General features: G+C 47.3%; 1 protein-coding gene across 13 annotated transcripts in view; it reads left to right on the top strand.

Annotated features, from left to right (window-relative positions):
* The window catches only part of FGGY (FGGY carbohydrate kinase domain containing), a 378,028-nt gene that overhangs the window by 37,742 nt on the left and 321,730 nt on the right, over positions 1–18,556 (top strand). For all 13 annotated transcript variants that reach the window (XM_046663109.1, XM_046663101.1, XM_046663099.1 and 10 more), the window contains one exon: positions 2,274–2,425. In XM_046663109.1, the coding sequence (XP_046519065.1) occupies positions 2,297–2,425 (129 nt within the window). In that variant the 5' untranslated portion in view covers positions 2,274–2,296. The remainder of the gene's footprint in view (positions 1–2,273; positions 2,426–18,556) is intronic.

Below are 18,556 nucleotides of genomic sequence, written 5' to 3'. Positions count from 1 at the left end.
TCCCCATACTCTGTGCATCTGCGTGTGTGGATGTGTGTGTGCCCACAAACCCACATTCGGATCCCATGGTGATTCTGGAATGTGACCTGGACCTCAGTATTTTTAGTCTGCTCCAGGTGACTCGAACATGCAACCAGAGCTGAGAAGCGGTGCTTTAAGCAGTTCTGTCATGCGCTGTAATCACTCAGCTGTTTAGAGAAAATCTCTGTTGTGCGTATGGAAGGTCTCATGTACTTGCTGTTGTTTGCAAAGTATTGCTATTGTCTGAGGAGCTTTGCTGGGACCTGAAATCTCGCCAGGCAGGCAAACCAGTGACTGAGTCCTTGCCTCAGTAGGATGACGATGACCTAATTTTGATATTTTCTTAGGTTGTCATTTCTTTATGTTTTAAAAATTGTTTTTGAAAGATATGGAAGAGTAAGGAAAATAACAGCCTCCTCTGTACTCACTACTGATGATAAACAGATGAAATTTGGCCATGTTTGTCATGTCTTTTTTTTCCTTTCCTTTTTTTTTCTTATGAGGAAGATTGGCTCTGAGCTAACATCTGTGCCAGTCTTCCTCTATTTTGTATGTGGGATGCTGCCTCAACATGGCTTGACGAGTGGTGTGTAGGTCTGTGCCTGGGGTCTCAGCCTTTGAAACCCCAGGCTGCCCAAGTGGAGCATGCAAACTTAACCGCTGTACCACCAGGCCGCCCCCCACAAGTCTTTTTTTTAAAAGAAACAACTACTTGAAGCTTCAGCCCTTGCCTCCCCCCGCACCCGCCCAGCAGGGGAGCGCTCTTCTGTGGTTGGTGTTCAGTGGCACGTTGTTCCTGTGCTCTGACAGCGTATGTGTACCCGCAACAATGGACAGTATACACATATTGTGCTTAAAAATATCCCAGCTGGTATCATTATTCATGTTGATATGTGTAGCGGGTAGCTCAGGTACACATTTGTTTTCCCAGTTTATTTTTCCGCTCTCTGCACAGATCTGATTCACAGCACATTTCGTGCTTCTCCCGGCCGTGAGACAGTGGGCATGTCCTCTGCCTTGCAGTCAGTTTGTTAAAGTGACCGAGGTCAGAGAGTTGTTCTGACGGTTAAGTGAGATGGTGTGTGTCAGGTGTGCAGCTCAGGGCCTGGGACGCACACGCGCAGAGCTTTATAAACGTGTGTTATTAACAAAGTTATATAATTGCTACAGTGATTTTGCTATTGAATAAATAATGTGTGAAGTGCCTGGCTCGGTTACCGTTGGGCCCGTTTGTCTTTCTCTTTTATCGTCTCCCAGGTGTATTCATTGTTGTCCTGTGCATTGGCCTTCTGCGGAGGCCGAGGATGGGGAGAGTGCCGCCCAGCCCAGTGTGCGTGATGAGTGAGCAGAGGCGGGGAAGGCAGGGGGGCAGCCAGGCGCCTGGGGCTGCGGCAGTGGAGGTAGGACGTGAGGGGCCGTGCTCACGCCCCTTTTCCGGCTGGTTTCAGTTCTGTCCCTGTGATGTATTCCTCTTGACGGCCTGCTGTGTGATAGGCACTTATCATACCCTGCGTGCACATTATCTTTGTTCCACGAATGAAAGTCTCGGTTAACCCTGTGTGCCGTTAGGTGCTGTTATCCCTGTCTTATAGATAGGGGCGCTTAGGCTGAGAAAAGCTTAATAACTTTCTCAATATGTCTCTGCCTGTAACTGCAAGAATCAGCACTCCCTGTTAGATCCGAACGATTCCCAAACTGAAACGATTCCAGTGTGTCCCGCTCCACCAAGCCAACCAACCAAGCACGGAGAAAACACCTAAATTAACTGATTTGAATTAAGTGACCAGAAGAAATGGGAATATGAGCGGATGAAAGCTGTTGTGTACATCTATTAGGTGTATTATTCCATTGAAATGTTTGTCCATGTTGAAAGGAGACAGATCTTAAAAAGCTGAAAAAATATTTTAGGCTTACTTCTTAGGCTTTTTCCTGAATATATACCCAGAAAAGTTTTCTAGAACAGAAAGGGTAGGAGGAGGGGAGAAGTGGAGAGAGAATGAGTGACGCTACGATTGATTGGCGGGTCTTACGGGTTCAAGTGCAGACGCCTCACCCTGTATTCAAAGGACACGTCTCCTGAGGGAAGACGCAGGGCTGGGGTGGAGGCCCTGAACAGTGTTGGTGGCGCTCCTGCCGGCTTCACTGTGGATGTCTGAAACTATGGCAGTCATGCCGTCTGTGCCCTGGGGCAGCCATAGTGCCCCTTGAGTTAGAAGGATAAGAACGTGCATGTGTCTTTGTCTCCTTTCTAGGGGATTCCCGTCGAAACATCATCATGTGGCTGGACCACCGGGCGGTCAGTCAGGTCCACAGGATCAACGAAACCCAGCACAGCGTCCTGCAGTACGTCGGGGGTGTCATGTCTGTGGAGATGCAGGCCCCAAAACTTCTGTGGCTAAAAGAGGTGAGTGCATAGGGTTGAGGAGAGGCCGCTAATAACAGCAGAGGATTCCATTTATTGTGGCTCTGTCTGTCCAGCCACCCTGCTCAAGTCCATTATGTTTGATTTTTCCCAGCAACTCTTTGAGGAAGGTAGTTCCCATTTTATTGATTAGGTTGCAGTTAAATCATTGCTGTTTTAATATGCTTGACTCATGCAAGGCCCAGTGATAAGTATTTGACACAGATTCTCTCTTTGAATCCTAACAGCAACCCTATGAAGTAGGTTTTTTTGGGGGATGGGGTGTCTGTATTTTGCAGACAAGAAAACTAAAGCTAATGGAGATTAACCAGCTCACCCGCAGTGGCACACTAAGTCTGTGACAGAGTCAGGATTTGAACCCAGGACTGGCTGACTCCAAAATCGACTCTCTTCATATCCAGTACTCGACTGGGACTCAGAGAGGTTGATTACATTCCAATGTGAAAGTGGCGGAGCTGGCATTTAAGTCCAGATCTTCTGACCAGAACTTTCTTTTTCATGTGCGCTCAGCCCCAGTGACTGCTCTGTGGCCTTGGTGGCGTGTAGGGTCCGCCCTTCTCACCTCACCTGCACTGGAGCTTGCCTGTCCTTGAGTGCGATGGAGATCGCGGACAGAGCGCTTGGATGGTTCCCATTTCCAGATGTTAGGATCCTTCATGGATTGTGGAGAGTGGTGACGTCAGCTTCGTGCTTCCCATTAGAGATGTGCGTGTGAGCAAGTGCAAGTCCTCTGGGAACCGGGGGCTTGAAAACCCCTCGGTGGTCTGGTTAGGAGGGAGTCCATTGAAGGAGTAAGCCCTGGCCTCACTCGTTTACCGGCTCTGAGGCTTCAGGTGCTCTGAGTCTTGGGTTACTCGAGATGTGTGTGGGGTTGAGGAGCAGAGGGTGTCGAGAAGGTGTCCCTGGATCACCACGTGGGGCAGGAGGGAGATAAGCAAAAAGGTCATGAGTAATCAAGGCTGGCTTCCTTGTTAGCTGCTGTGTACATTTATCTGTTTTGTAAGCTTTAATTTGTAGAAAGACTTCTAAGAGTTTGAATACGTAGGGTTTCAGGATTCTAATTCTGACTCTACTGATGTCACATTGTGTGACTTTGGGCAAAGCAGTTCTCATCCCAAGCCTCACTTTTTCCATCTATAAAGTGAGAGAGTTGGACTGACCAGTTTGAAACCTTGATCCCAATGTACGCTGGCGTAGGCGTCGGAGTGTAGAACTCCACAGCGCCCCGTGGTCCGCTCTGTGCTCTGCAGCCGGGGACTGATGTAGTCCTGACAGGCTCTGGCTGGTGGGCAGCATGGGAAACTGAGGCTGAGAGGGAGGGTTATGTGACTTTCCCAAACACATGGGAGAGCCAGAATTTAAGCCTACTGCTCTTAGGGTAAATTCCAGAATTTGTAACGTGGCCCAGAAGATGGTGAGGGATGCCACTTGACCTTCCCTCTCCGCTTGCTGTGTGCCCTCACCTGGCCCACTCTAATCCATCCACAGGGATCCACTCAGTGGGCCTCACACACACCCAGTCCTTTGCCACCTCCGAGTCTTGACCAGGGGGTTGGCAAACTGCGGCCTGTGGCAACCTCTGGCCTGCTGCCTGTTGTTGGATGTCCTGGGAGCTAAGAATGGGTCTTACATCGTCACGTGGTTGAGCGAGCATCAAAAGAAGACTATTTTGTGACTTGTGAAAATTATATGAAATTACAATTTTAGTGGCCACAAATAAAGTTTAATTAGAGCACAGCCACACTCATGCATTTGTGTATTGTCACTGGCTGCTTTTGCATGACAGTGACGGAGCTGAGTAGCTGAGATAGAGACTGTATGGCCTGCAGAGCTGAAAATATGTACTCTCTGGACCGTTGGAGAAAAAGCCTGCTGACCACTGGTCTTGACAACGTGATGCTCTGCCTTCTGCCCCAAGTAGTCTTCCCTCCAATCACCACTGCTTCTAAGCCATCATTTAGATCCCAGCTTTGTTGTCAAATCCCTAGAAAAGCCTTTCCTGACCCTCGAGTAAGTCAGAGGTCTCTTGTCACTGCACTTTTAATTTTACTTCATGGTGTCTTTCATAAATTGGTGATGTGTCAGTTCCTATGATGATCTGTGTAATGCTGGCCCCTCCAACCGTTGGGATCCACAGGAGGGTGGAGATCATGTCGTTTTGTTCATGGCTGTGCCCCTACCCCTAGCCAAATGCCTAGCACATAGTAGGTACTCAGTAGGTGCTTTGAATAATTTAGTGGCACAGTGAGGGCCTGTTGCTGTCCTTCACATGAGAAGGCGCCATGGGGTGGAGGAGATCACATCAGCAGGATGCTGAGGCTGAGTGGCCGTGAGGGGTGAGCCAGACGGAGGAGCAGAGCTGGCCACTCCCTTCAGTGTTGCTGCTGTTCATGTGTCCCTTGTCCTGAGCCTGGAATCACACGTCACAGGGAGCTGGGCAGAGTGTGGGGTTCAGACTTCTCAGTAGACAGGAGTGATGCACTAGGACCACTGTAGCTCTTGGGCAAAGTCACTTGGGTCCTCGTCCCACAATGTGGAATTTTAATCCTGTCCTTTACATTTAAGGTTTGTGTGTTTCGGGTTGACGTATGTCTCCTTAATAAGAATTGTCAGATAAAAGGAAAAATGCCATTTGAATTTTTCATAACCCCTAGCAGTCTGGCTTTCCCATTTGGTCTCAATGATTCTGACTCTCCTCTTAATGAAGGCCAAATGTAAATTCAGTTCTGTCAGGCCGGAACAGCTGGAGTCTCCTATCTTTATAAACATGAAAGATTGTAGGGTAACAAGGCGCAGACTGAGGAAGGTCAAGAGAGTTGACGGGCTGATGCCAGTCCTGACAGCCCAGTGTTGATGGAGATGATTAACTGGCTTGTAGGGGCTACATGGAGATATTCCAGTCGGTCTTTTAACTCATTGCCTCATTTTGCCGTTGTCAGTAGAGCAGAAAGCTAATCATTTTATAGTTTGAGATTTTCATTGTTCCTTCCCAAGGTCTGGAAACAACTGACTGGAATGTCAGAAGATTTTGTTGATGGATTTAGAAAATATGTCTGCTGCTCCCATCTCCCCAGTCCATATCCCTCTGCTTCTGGTCCCCTGATAACATACTGGGAAAATGAGTAAATGATGCTCTGATTGGTTCTAATGTGACTTTTCCTGTATATGTAGATTCTTTGGAGAAACCTGGAGTTTGGGTGTCTAGAGAGGTGTCTAGCTGTGGAAGGTGGCAGCCAAGTGCTTTTCAGTAGGAATGTTGATGAGAAAACTCTGTTAGAGGTCAGGAAAGCCTGGTCCTGGTCCCTTCTATCAATAAGAGGCCTCCCACTTACTTTTAGTGCCTTGCCTGGCCTATTCTTTCCTTTTTCTTGAGGATGTAGTAACATCTGTTCTCTTGTCTTTGGGTTTCTTCTCATCTTGAAACTTTATGAAAGGTAAACAATGTAAATTCCTTTCTTTGAAATGCACCATTTCCTTTTTAATGGCAATGTGATAGAAACTATAGTCTTTCTCTGTGGGTTACTCTGACTTTAAATTCCACGCATAGGTCTCTACTGCTCACCTGCATTCATCAGATCTTAGCAGCAGAGCTAAGACAGGATGCTGAGGAACTCTGGGAGATGGAACACAGTTCTGAAACAAAAAAGGAAAGGATTTGAGCCAAACACACTTGCATTTAAATCTTTCTCCACCATTTACCAATTCGGGGACCTTAGACAAGCTGAGTCAACTTCTCTGAGCCACAGTGTGCTTAGCTGTGAAATGAGGATAGCCACCTCAGCGTTGCGGAATTACTGTAATTTACTCAGATGCTGGTGAAGCGCCCTATACAGTAGATATTCAAACAGTACTTTTAATTTTAATTTCCATTGTGTTTAAAAATGTTTGTCTCTGCTGATGGATATGTCAGTAACGTCCTCTCACCAACTGAGAGAATTTTAAACACTAGAATATCTCATTTCATGTTGCTGGCTGTAATCAGTGGTATCTTTTTCCTGTTTGACTAATAGCTAAGGAAAGCGTCTAAAAACCACCATAAAGTTGTCAGAGACAATCATAGAAAATAGACAGTGGAAGATCACAAAGCGTGTTTTCAGAGTCATTTGTCTCTTTGGATCACCCGTATCCATATGCGATACCGGTACCAGGAGGCAGCCAGCTTTGAGCCGCGAAGCACATTGCTTTACCAGAGACTGTCTCCTTGTTTCCTCTAAAATTCTCTGTTGCCTCCAGCCCCAGAATTGTTTTATTTTACAGGGATTGTTTTATTTAATCTTCATACCAGTCTTGTGGGGTAGATATTATCTCTTTTTGTGAATGAGGAAATGGAAGCTTACAGAAGTGAAATGACTTCCTCATCGTCTGATACTGTGTAAGCAAACCTGCCTCGAGAGCCATCCCACAACTCTGCCCCTCCCCATCCTGTGGGGGCCTGTGCAGTTCACTGTGGGAACCCAGAAGTGGCCTCTGCCTTCAAGAAATTACAGTATGATTGGAGAGGAAATATATAGATCGACTAAGCAATAAGAAGCGAATAAGGAAATAGGTGAGAACAGTATCTCAAGTGTGTAGAGTGCTTATTATATATCTAGCACTTTTCTAAGCATTTCATCTATGTTAGACTTATCTAATCCTCACAACCACCTTATGAAATAAGTATTATCATTTACAGGTGATAAAATGGGCTCAGAGATGTTAAGCAACTTGCCCAAGGTCACTCGGCTGATAAATGGCAAGGCTGGGATTGAACCTTGGCATTTCAGATGCAGAGTGTGAGCTCATCATCGCTTCACTCTGCTGCCCCTTCAAGCGTTTGCCCTGCACCAGTTGGATAGGGTAGTCAGGGGAGAAACTTGGAAGTGGTGGCTTCAGGAGGACCCTAGGCTGGGAACAATGGGTAGTGGGTTCCTGTTTTCATTTAACAAATGCTGCTTGCGTGTCCCCTCTGGGATGGGCGCTGTGACGGCACTCGGGATGCAGGTGAGCGAGACAGAGGACAGCCCTGGGTCGGCTTCTGGGAGCTTAGATTCCAGTGTAGAAAGGCAGAAAGTAGACAAGGAGACAAATAGGTGTACAAAGTGATTTTGTTTTCTGGAAAATGCTGTGAAGGAAAACACAGGTGAACAGATTTGGCATGGCTAGCATGTTCTCTCTGGGGAGGTTTTGTTTGACCTGAATGATGAGATTTGCAGGAGGAGGGAGCAGGAGATTCATGGAGGGGAGGAGAGCACCTGTGAGGTCAGCTAAGGAGGTCACAGGGCTGGGAGGGGAGGAGCAGGGGAGGCTGCCTGGCCTTGAGGCCATGGGCTGGAATTCGGATTTTATTCTAAGAGCATTGGGAAACAGTTGATGGATTTTAAGCATGGGTGTGACATGATCTGTTTTATGACTTAAAAAGAAACGCTCTGGCTTATGTACTGGGTAGATAAATATTTGTATAGCAACTACAAAGTATGCTATAATGCCAAAGGGAAAAAATTATAAGACTGAATGTGCAGTCTTACAGATGCATTTGTTTTAAGAAATTCTCGGTATAGAAAACACACTGGCTGTGTATACAAAAGGCGTTAATAATGGGACCCTGTCCATGATTGGAATAGTTTGCTACTGTTATAACACAATGTTCATGTTTTTATTACTTCTTAGTAATTTTCCATTAAAAAATAATCTTGTCATCATAGCTAACCTTTCTGGTGGACAAAACTTTATCATTTAGCATGAGATGTTTTTCTTCTTCTTGGGCTTGTTCTCCTAAGAAGCACTGCACGAGGGGCTTCGTATGCAGTATTTCCTCTAAGCCCTTCAGTCAGCAGAGTGTTCTCATCCCATTATACAGATGAGGAAAACAAGACCCAGAGTGCTTAAGTGGCTTCCTGAAAGCTACACAAGAAGCGAGAAGGGGGCCAGGATTCACGGCCACTCCAGCCTGCCTCCAGCTCCTGGGCTCTGTCCACTGGCCCTCCCTGCCTGTTCTCGAGGGCGCTTGTTTCTTCCTGCGTGCCCAGGCTACAGGCTGGCACCCACAGGCTGAATCTGGTCCCCAGATGGGTTTTGTTTGACCCACCCTGTGCTTGAAAAAAATTTTTTTAATTAGTTTCCAACATTTAAAAAGTAAGAAATTTTACCAGAAAAGGCACCAGATTTTCTGCTTCTCTAGCAAAAATAACAAAAGGACTCAGCAGTCCTGGGCCCACATTCCCACGTGGAAGGAATTGGCCAGAGCTGAGTGCGAGCTGCCGCCTTTAGAAGGAGCAAGTGTCCTTCGTTCCACAGAGTCCCCACCCAGCCTGCTGCCCAGCCTGCTTGTCCAGCTCCACCCTCCAGGCATTTGGATTTGAGGCCCAGGCTGTGGGAATTTGTTCAAGGAATCCATCATTGCTTTTCCTGTAACAAACTGCTCGGAGAAATGGAAAGACCTTCCAGGCGGTGAAGTCCTTGGTCAGTGGCTCTGAGAACACCGTACCTGTTTTCTCTCACACCCCTGGGTCTTTGCTCAGGCTTTTCCTTCTGCCTGGCAAAATTATAGTAATTTCTTCCTTCACTTGGGAAAACTTACACGGATTCAAGACTCCAGGGAGCCTTGCTTCACTTTCTCCATCCTTGACTTTCTCGAGTGTTGATTAGGGTCCTTCCTTCTGTCCCTGATGGGATCCTCACACCTGTACCCTGGAGTTTATCACACAATACTGTGCCCCCTTTATCTCTGTGCCCCTAGCACCGACGGCACTGCTTAGTATCTAACACTAGTAACTCAGTAAATATTTGAACGGATGGATGGATGGATGGATGAACTTATGAAATCATTTGTCATGCCATTTTTGATGTTGGGTGTGTCTGTCCAATAGTTTCCTCCCAAAGTAAAGACCCGTTGCAGGCTAAGCATAAGTTAATTTTTTCTTCCTCACTGTGGAAGAGGAAGTTTGGAGTATTACTGTTTCTTTCCACCCCAGAGCCACCCCTTGGCTGCAGTCCTGTTGCTTGAGTCACAGCTTGTTTTGTGTGTGAAGTGAAGGCCCTAGACTGAGGCAGTGTGTCCTCCGGGCTCTCTGCTGCGGCTTTGTGCTCTTGAGGTGGATAACCCCTTTACGTTGCTCCCCTCAGCCTCTAAGAGAATCCAAGACTCATCTACTGAATCAAACTGCCTCTTCTGAGAGTTTTACGCCGGGACCCTGTGACGTTCAGACCAGATTCCTCGCGGCCCTTGAGCGATGTGGACGGCATTCTCGGCTGTTATTAGGGCATCTGTTGTAGATTTTCTCTCCAGGGTGGTCTGCCCATCAACAGGGCTTGTGACTGAATATATGGAGTGTTGAGGCTGATGGTCTCCTTCCTTTACCTGGACAGAGCAGTCTTTCCTTATCATCCTTGCATTGGCTTATTTGACTTATGCCAAATATGTGATGTATTCTTATAGTTTTATAGTCCAACAAAAAAATTTAAAAAGCAGACCAAAAAAGGGGCTTGGCCTAATATCTAGTAACATTTGATAAATGTCAGCTGTTATTGCAACACTATATTTTGTATTTTACTTTATGGCTTATGGCAGACTTTGACATCTATTTTCTTTATTTGGTCTATGACATGGCCTTGTGAGATAGATGTTACTATTTGCCATGTTTTACAGACGACCACAACAAGCCTCCTGAGATGAAATTCCTTGTCCACAGGCGTCAGGACTGGGTCTTCATGAAGGCCCGTTTAGCGCTTGATCCTGTCTTGGTTTTCTCCTTCTGTGCCGTGTCCCTCTCTCGTTTGCTTTGGTGGATTCTGAGCTCCATGAGTGAGAACCGACTCTCTCAATGCCCGGCTGCTGCAGCCCCAGAGCCAAACAGTGCTTGGCATTGAGAACCTACTCAATGAGTGTTAGTAAATGAATTCATATTTCCTGGTCAGAGCCAGAATCGCGGCTATAGTAGTCAAGCCCACGGGACCAGCATCCTTGCTGCTAGCCTTGCTGACTGCCGTGCGGGGATGTCAGCTGCATCCAGGTGTTTTTAACCAGAGAGGCAAGAGAAAGATTGCTAAGTTTGGCTGGCTTTATGCCTTCATGATGCGATTTGATGTAAAACAAAAATTGAACAAGATCCTTTTCTCACTGTGGCTAAAGTGGAGGTCACACCTATCGGAGGAAAATATTGTCTTTATAAAAGACACTAAAAAAGACGATGCATTTAATGTATGTCATGATACAGGAGCTCCTTAGCACGGTCGACCTTGTTGAGGTGAACTGTCACTTTCGAACTCCGGAGGCTCAGGGTAGATAGATGTTGATTGGGGCAAGGGAGGCAGGCCAGAGTCAGAAAAGATGCAGGACAGGGGATTCTTCTGGAAGGGTAAGTAAAGCTCATTTCTCTGAGCGTATGGGTTGGTTTTACCCTTGTTTTGGTTCCATTATCTTTGAAATGAGAATAACTGTTCTGCTATTGTCGGGCCATATTCATTTAGTCAGTGAAACCAACTTTCGTCTAGTGACTGATCTGTAGAAGGCATTGTGCCTGGTGATGGGGAGGAGGGTGGAAGCCACCTTTATCTTGGGGAGCTCCCAAGTCTAGGAGCAAGAGGCTGTGACAGAATTTTCAAACATACAGGCTAGTCGAAAGAATTTTCCAGTGAACACTCAGAACGTCACTAGATCCCACCATTGCCATTTTATTGTACTTGCTTTATCCCGGATCACATGTATGTCCAGCCATCTGTCCCTCTATCCATCCATCACCCCACCTGAAGTTTTGTGAGGAAGCTGAGACATCACTACACTTGTGAAAGCAGTTTGAAACATAAAAGATTTTACCTTTCTGAGATACTTCCTAAATTCTACTTGAGATATTGACCCTGTTTGACTGCTGTCTCCCAACATCATCAACACCTGCCCGAGAGTTTATTAAAGATCTACCGTGTACTTTTAAGTCGGCTCGCTGCTTATTTCTATGGAGATCCTGTGAGGTAGATGTTATCACTTCCTTTGCAGATAAAGAACCTGAGGATGAGGGAGTTAAGTAGATGACCCTTACTGGTTCTGTGACTTCTGCCAATGCTGGAATGCAAACTTGGATTTTCTAACTCTAGGAAATGAGTTAGAAAGGAGTTGTAAAGGTTAGCTAGTCATACTGCAGCCTTCATCAGCGGGGGCCCCGTCTGCTCTGTGGATGAGATGCCTCGGGAGACAGAGCTGTCCTCCTAATGTAAGCTTCAAGGCCCAGATAACACCTTTGTCTGACTTGAATTTTTCAGATAAATATGAACTCTAGAATAAAGAGGTTATCAAAGTTATCCTAAGTTAGGCTCACCATTAAAGGATCATGCTTGAGACCGGGTGAGACCTGAGATCCCCTCCACCATGCAGTTCTGGCCCATTCCTCTTTTCTCTGTGCTCCAGCACATTAGAGTTGCCTCTTACAGAGCTGGGCTGCTCCTTCCCTATGCATTCACCTTCAATGTTTGTAGTTTGAAAGAATGAATAAATGACTCAGCCAGTTCCCTGCCTCTTCTGCACCCAGGGGTCCTGGAAGTACGTCTGCAGCCTCACTTAAGACTTGTCTCTATGCACTGGGCTCTGGCCACTTTGCTGGTTGACAGGTAAAGTGATTCAGGGCCCCCCATAAAAGCCAATGTTTCTCTGAATCCTTCCTGTATGGAGAGGCTATGGCCTAGGTAAAACTCGTGAGAGACTTCAGTAATAAAAGAAAGTGTGATCTCAACCCTGCAGCCCCATCAAACCCAAACCCATACCCTCTCAAAGAGCTGCTTTAGTCTGGCTTCCAGGCTTTGCAGTCTCAACGGTCAGTGTCTTCTGGCTCAACAATGCAAGACTAGAGGAGCTGGCCCAGTGGTGTAGCAGTTAAGTTCACATGCTCTGCTTCAGCAGCCCAAGGTTCGCGGGTTTGGGTCCTGGGCGTTGACCTAGCACCACTTGTCAAGCCACACTGTGGCAGCATCCCACATGAAATAGAGGAAGAGAGGCACAGATGTTAGCTCAGCAGCAATCTTCCTCAAGCAAAAAAAGAGCAAGATTGGCCACAGATGTTAGCTCAGGGCCAGTCTTCCTCAACACACACACACAAATGCAAGACTAAGGAGCGCTCAGAGGAAATTAGAGAGCCGCTTGCCTTCTAGTGGCTCTGCCCTCCTGGCCTCTGTCTCTCCTTAGGGTTTTGCTGAAGGGTCTGAACTGTGATACAGACAGACATTTTCTCCCAGTAATGCTACATGTGTGGCGTGTTGGAGCTTGCCCAAGGAAAGCAAAGCAAGCCATTAAGAAATAAGATCTTTTTACCAATTAATTATTCATAATATTATTAATAATAAGGATTTCATCTTCCCTAATATTATTTTTATTATTATTACTTCACGACTGATTAGTGCAAGTTATTGGCCGTGGACTAGCACTAGTCCCTGGCCGGTGTCTCAGAACAGCTGGCCTCCATGGCCCCTGAAGCTGTCCTTCAGAGCTGGCACTCTGCACACCTAAGACAAGAGCACTGGGACCGGAGTGAAGCCTGCCGCAGTTGTCCTGGTGTGGAGGCGTGTGGTCTGGCTCTGGCGGCCAGTCAGAGACCAGCCCAGGGACCTGAGGGAGTGAGTCACTGTGCAAGTGTTTGCTGAGCACCTCGCATGGCCTGGGAAGCAGCTGCCGGCCAGTGGTGAAGGAGCATTGGGTTTGTAGTTCAAGCGGCCCAGGGTTTCACCCCAGCTTTTCACTTACTGTCTGCATGATCTTGGGCAATTTGCTTCACTTGTGGGCACTTCTTGCCTATAAAATGGTGTTGAAGGCAATATTAAGTCTCAGAAGGTATTTGGTACGTTGTAGAGTGCTGGTGGAGTGATGTATTTTCAGTTGATGATTATGATAGAAGTTGATTTTGAGGAAGAAAATTAGTGAGGTCTATTTTTCATATGCTTATCTCTAGATGCAGGTGAAAAAGCCAAGAGAGCATGGACGAGTTCTCACTGTTTGGGGACGGGCGCTTTGCTTTTTGTCTGTGCTCAGTCTCTGTGGCGGCTTGGGAGTGGGCATTGTTCCCGTTGGGGCAGGTGGGGCAGGTGGAGAGAGTGAGCGGTGGGGCTGGCCCTCCAACCCAAGTCTCAGTCGCGCCTGTGGTCCTTCTGCAGCAGCTCCCAGGCCCAGCGGTGGGGAGTGGGGGAGCCAGTCTGTCCTGAGCCATCCCAGGCACCTGCTTCCAGAGCAGCTTCACTTGCACTGTTAGTAGTAGCTTCTAGAGCATTGTCCTCAGGAGTGCGCATTCTCAGGACGCTGGCTGAAAGAATGGTGCAGGTTTCGAAGTGTCTAAAGATAGGGTGGTGCTAGTCAGTTTCTGCCAGAGTTGATCAAGGACATTCATTCATTCAGCAAATATTTATTGAAAATTTATTTTATACCAGGTACTTTTTATTAAATTCTGGGAGTAAAGCAGTAAACAAAACAGAGTCCCAGTCCTCAGGCTGCTCCCATCCAAGAAGAGGGGCAGGAATGAAGTCACAGTGCCCCATAAGAGGAATGGAAGTAGGTCCCTCTGGAAACACTCCTGGATGGGGGAGGGGAGTCGGGAAGAGGAGACAGAGGCGGGGGGCCAATGGATGGGTTGGCATAGGGAAGCACCTGGGTGGATGCTTGCCAAAGGCAGGCCGGGTAGGTGGAACGGCTTGGGTAAAGGTCTGGCAGTCTGAGGAAACGGGACCTCTGTGTGCTGCAGGTAAAGTGTGCTGAGAGCTTAGAATATGAGAAAAATGTTCAGTGAGTCAGTCAGAAAGCACCTTTTGAGTCCGTTGTGTGTATTCAGTAGTATTTATTATGAGAATTTCCTTTCTGGACACCGTGGGATGGAGCCAGTGTACCCTAGCCATAACCAGAGAAGAGCTGGAAGCTATTGGCTGTGCTTTTTCTGACTGCCATCTCAGGGGCCTGGACCTGGGAACTCAGTGAAGATGAGCTCCAAGTGCTTATGTGGCTACGGTGTCCTCCTGGGCAGAAGGAGACGCTTTCCTCCTTCAGTCATCTCAGGGCCAGACGAGACAGTGCCCCAGAGATTAAAGTATGAATTAACCCCTCCTGTCTGGGAGGGTGGGACTGAGCACCAGGCAGGGCCCTTTCCACCCCTGTTTTGGTGGGCCTGTGACTCAGAGGCGGTGACATCAGCCATGACTTCATTCCCTGGAGGAGAGACCATGCGCAGACCACGAGCAGGGCCCTGCCTCCTGCCCTGCCTTCTGCGCATCTTGTCTCCTCAGGGACATCGTCTGGGTGCTGCCGCTGCTGTCCACTCATCTTTTTCATTTTTCTATTTTTCTTCTGTCTTTCTCTCTTACTTCCTTTTCTGGTCTTTCTCATTTTATTCCATTCTCCGTTTAACCTATTCTTTCTCTTCACCCCACCTTCCCTTTCTCTCTTTGCCCATCTTTCACGTCTGTCTTTATTTTCCTCTCCTTGCTTTTCTAATCTTTCCTGTTTCATTTTCTTTCTTGCTCGTCTCTTCTTTTGCCTCCCTTTTCCTTTCTTCCTTCCTGTTCCTATGCTCTTTCTCTTCTCTCTGTGTCCGAAATTTGCATAGGAACTAACTGGTCCTCCTGCCTGCTGTCTCTTCTGCCCTCGAGACTTCCCACCCTGGTGTGGCTGCATCCACAGATCACCTCTGCCCAGCGGCTGATGGTGGCACCTTCTCTTCTGACTGACACAAATCCAGGTGCTCTTCTTCCTGCACTTCCACATGCGTCCCTCAGACTGACCTTCTCAGGGTCCTTCTCCGTGGCCAGGGAACGGCTGATGCTGCTTTCTGCACCGTTGCTCAGGCAGTTGACTTGGACTGCCCTCCATCCCATTTCCCTTAGTCTCCGTCTTCCCTTCACACTGAGGTCAGACACTGTGTCCTAAGTAACACCTTTCCTCTGCCACCTGCCCACAGCCGAGTCTTTCCTTCATGACCATGCAGCATTCTTAGTTTATAAATCGGGTATTTTCAACCTTGAATTATTCTGGACTACTTATACGTTCCTGCTGGATGTTTCACATGCAGACTCTTTGCTCCACCTAGCCAAGAAGCAACCTGAGGATTGGGACCGGTATATCCCTGCCTTTCATGGTGTACCTTCATACCCAGCACACGCCTGGCCACAGATCAGGACAGACAGACACATGGTTGCGTGGTCAATAAGCATTGCATTTGAGAAGCAGTTATGTCATGTTAACTCTGGGGATACAGATGAATAAATTATAGTCCCTCCCTGAAAGGAGCTAAGAGTCTAGTAGAGGAGACGGATGGGCCCCCATATAATTTGAGAAGAGTAAGGATTGTGGAGGAAACTAAGATTTACTGGGGATGTGCCAGGATGGGCACAGTAATGTGTACAACCTTATTAAATTGAATCCTGCTAACAATAGTGTGAGTTAAACATTGCTGTAAATCAACGAAATGAGACCCATAGACGTTAGGTACCACATAGGAGAACCCAGGCTTGAATTAAGGTGTGTCCATCTCCAAAGCCTCTTCACCTTCCTGAAGATGGAAATGTGTGGACCTGACATTCCAACTAGAAGAACAGTTATTTAAGAAGCGCTTCCTCTGTGCTCGATGCTGTTCTAAATGCCTCGCATACATTTGCTCCTTTCTTCCCTTACAGCTGTACGGTGTGGTTGGTGGATTTGTTCTCTGTAATTATTACAGGATAAGGAAGTGGAAGTGAAGAGTAGTTAGGTGGCTTTCCCAAGGTCACGCGGCTGTGGAGTGTGAGGGCCAGGGTGTGCCCCCTCAGCCTGGCTCTGGAGAGGAGGCAGCAGGCGTGCAAAGGCCGCTCGGTGTAGAGCAGCATTCTGCATTGCTACAGCTGTCATGGGTCGGTCCCTGTGGAGAATCTGGGACAGTAGGGTTGCTGTCAGGTGAACATGTTGAGAGGTGAGGCTAGAGAGCAAGCTGGAGCCAGGTCACAATAACCTTACAGTGGTCAGTGCCCTCCACGAGGACCCTTCACCAAAGATGCACGATAGGTTCTGAGGAGGAGTGTTTTCTGTGATGTTGGACTGTGGTACACCCATCATAAGGAAGAGTTTATAAAGTTCTGATCATCTTCTACTAGTGGAGCAGTGAGGGAATTTCTCAGTCATGGACTTTGTGCCCTACAAGAAATGACAGTGGAACTCTGCACAGTGGTATAAATGAACAAGGAAGGATATATATCCACCCAAGTAAGCACCCCCCAAAAAGCCAGGTGGAACAGTAAAGTACAGCCATCCTTTCTGGGTTGGGGATGAGTAAATTTTGGGTTGAAGGACATTTAGGGAAGAAAGAGGAGGGGGCATCCATGTGAGCCAGCCTGGAGCCGACGCTAGGTTGTCCTCAGATGTTCCAGAGCACTCATCATTTGATGGAGCTCTCTTCCCGCCACAGCCCCCCTCCAGTGGGGCCTGGCAGCCGTTCAGCATGGTGCTGCACTGACGCAGGAGTCCAAGCCAGGAAGTGAATGAATCCATTTTCCAATTAAAATGAAACTTCTCCAAAGGACCTGCTCACCCTGAGAAGACCATTTCTCTTCCTGGCAGTCTGGCTTGGCTAGAATATGTCTCTGCTCTTAAGAGAGACTATGCAAAGCCATTACTTGAATGAGAAAAGGAAAACTGGGGCAGTTCTGATTCACGACCTCATGCATTTGTCCCTACGCCTTCCTTATTTCCATTTTCACAAACTCCTATTTAGCTTGCACACCTCTTCTCATTCATCTCTTTATTCATTCACCAGCTAACATTATTCATCATCTCTGTATCCATACAGTGCTAGGTCCTAGGAGTAGACAGACTGAAAGAACACAGTCCTTGCCTCCTGGGAGCTTCCAGTCCAGTGAGGGGGACGGACACGCAAACAGGGAAGGGAAGAGCTGTGATAGGATATTCAGCGAGGACCGTGGGCCCACCGTGTGGGAGCACCTAACCCCGCTAATGGAGTGGGTACCGCTAGAGTTGAGTCCTGTATGATGAGTACGTGCTGATCAGGGTGAAAGAAGGAAGGTATTTCAGATAGGGTGCACTGTGAGTAAAGACAGAACGGTGAGCAAAAGCACAGTTTATGTGGCTGATCCTAGGGTAGTATCTCAGAGTGACCAGAGATAGGGCTAGAGAGTAAGACATGGAGCAGGAATGCCTTGTTGATGAATTTGATCTTTCACTCCAAAGTGGTAGAAATTTGAAGGGTGCAAAGTATACTAGATTGAAAGCGCCTTGTGTGTGTTTGTGGGGGCTGTGTCTGCTGTTTGCTCTTGTTTCTCTGGCACTGAGCACAGTGCCTATACCTGCCAAGGAAATACTTATTGAATGTGAAAATGTACGTTTTACATAGGCTGTTGTATTCTAATTGGCTATGTAGAGGGTGCGAGTTGAAGGGGGTAAGATTTGAAAGTTAGGGGCTGTATCAGTTAGGTTTGCTGTGTAACAAACCACCTTTAATGGAGTAAAAACTGAACCATTTATTTACCTCATAACTTTGCAGGTTGGTAATTTGTGATGGGCTAAGGCAAATGGTTTTTCTGGTTTCTGCTGAATTCATTCAAGAGTCTATGGAAGGTCGGCTGGGTAGGGTTTGCTGATTTTGGCTTTGCTCAGCCATCTTGTGTGTCTGGAGCCTTGGCTGGGATGGTTTGTTTCTGCTCCACATGGCCTCTCATCCTCTAGCAGGTCAGCCTGAGCTGCCTCACCTGGCAGCATTGTATTCCAAGAAGACAAAAGCCAGGGCTTTTGAGGCCTTGATTCAGAAGTGGCACAGTAGCACTTCTGCTCCATTCCATTGGTCAAAGCAAGTCATAAAGCCAGGTCCAGTTTAAATGGAGAAATAGGTTCACCTCTTAATGGGAAGAGCTAGGGAGTCATATTGCAAAGGACATGGATACAGGGAGGGAAAGAATTGTGGCCACATCTGTAGTTTACCACAGGTGTGTTAGCAATAATCCAGGTGATAGAACCGATGGACTGAGAATGAGACAGTGAAGATGGGTGTGACGGTTAATTTTATGTGTCAGCTGGACTGGACCACGAGGTGACTAGACGTCTGGGCAAGCATTATTCTGAGTGTGTCTGTGAGGGTGTCTCTGGATGACATTAACATTTGAATCGGTAAACTGAGTAAAGTAGACTGCCCT

The sequence above is a fragment of the Equus quagga genome, chromosome 5 (genome assembly GCF_021613505.1).
Source record: "Equus quagga isolate Etosha38 chromosome 5, UCLA_HA_Equagga_1.0, whole genome shotgun sequence".
NCBI classification, from domain to species: domain Eukaryota; kingdom Metazoa; phylum Chordata; class Mammalia; order Perissodactyla; family Equidae; genus Equus; species Equus quagga.
This window is presented reverse-complemented; position numbering and strand designations above follow the sequence as displayed.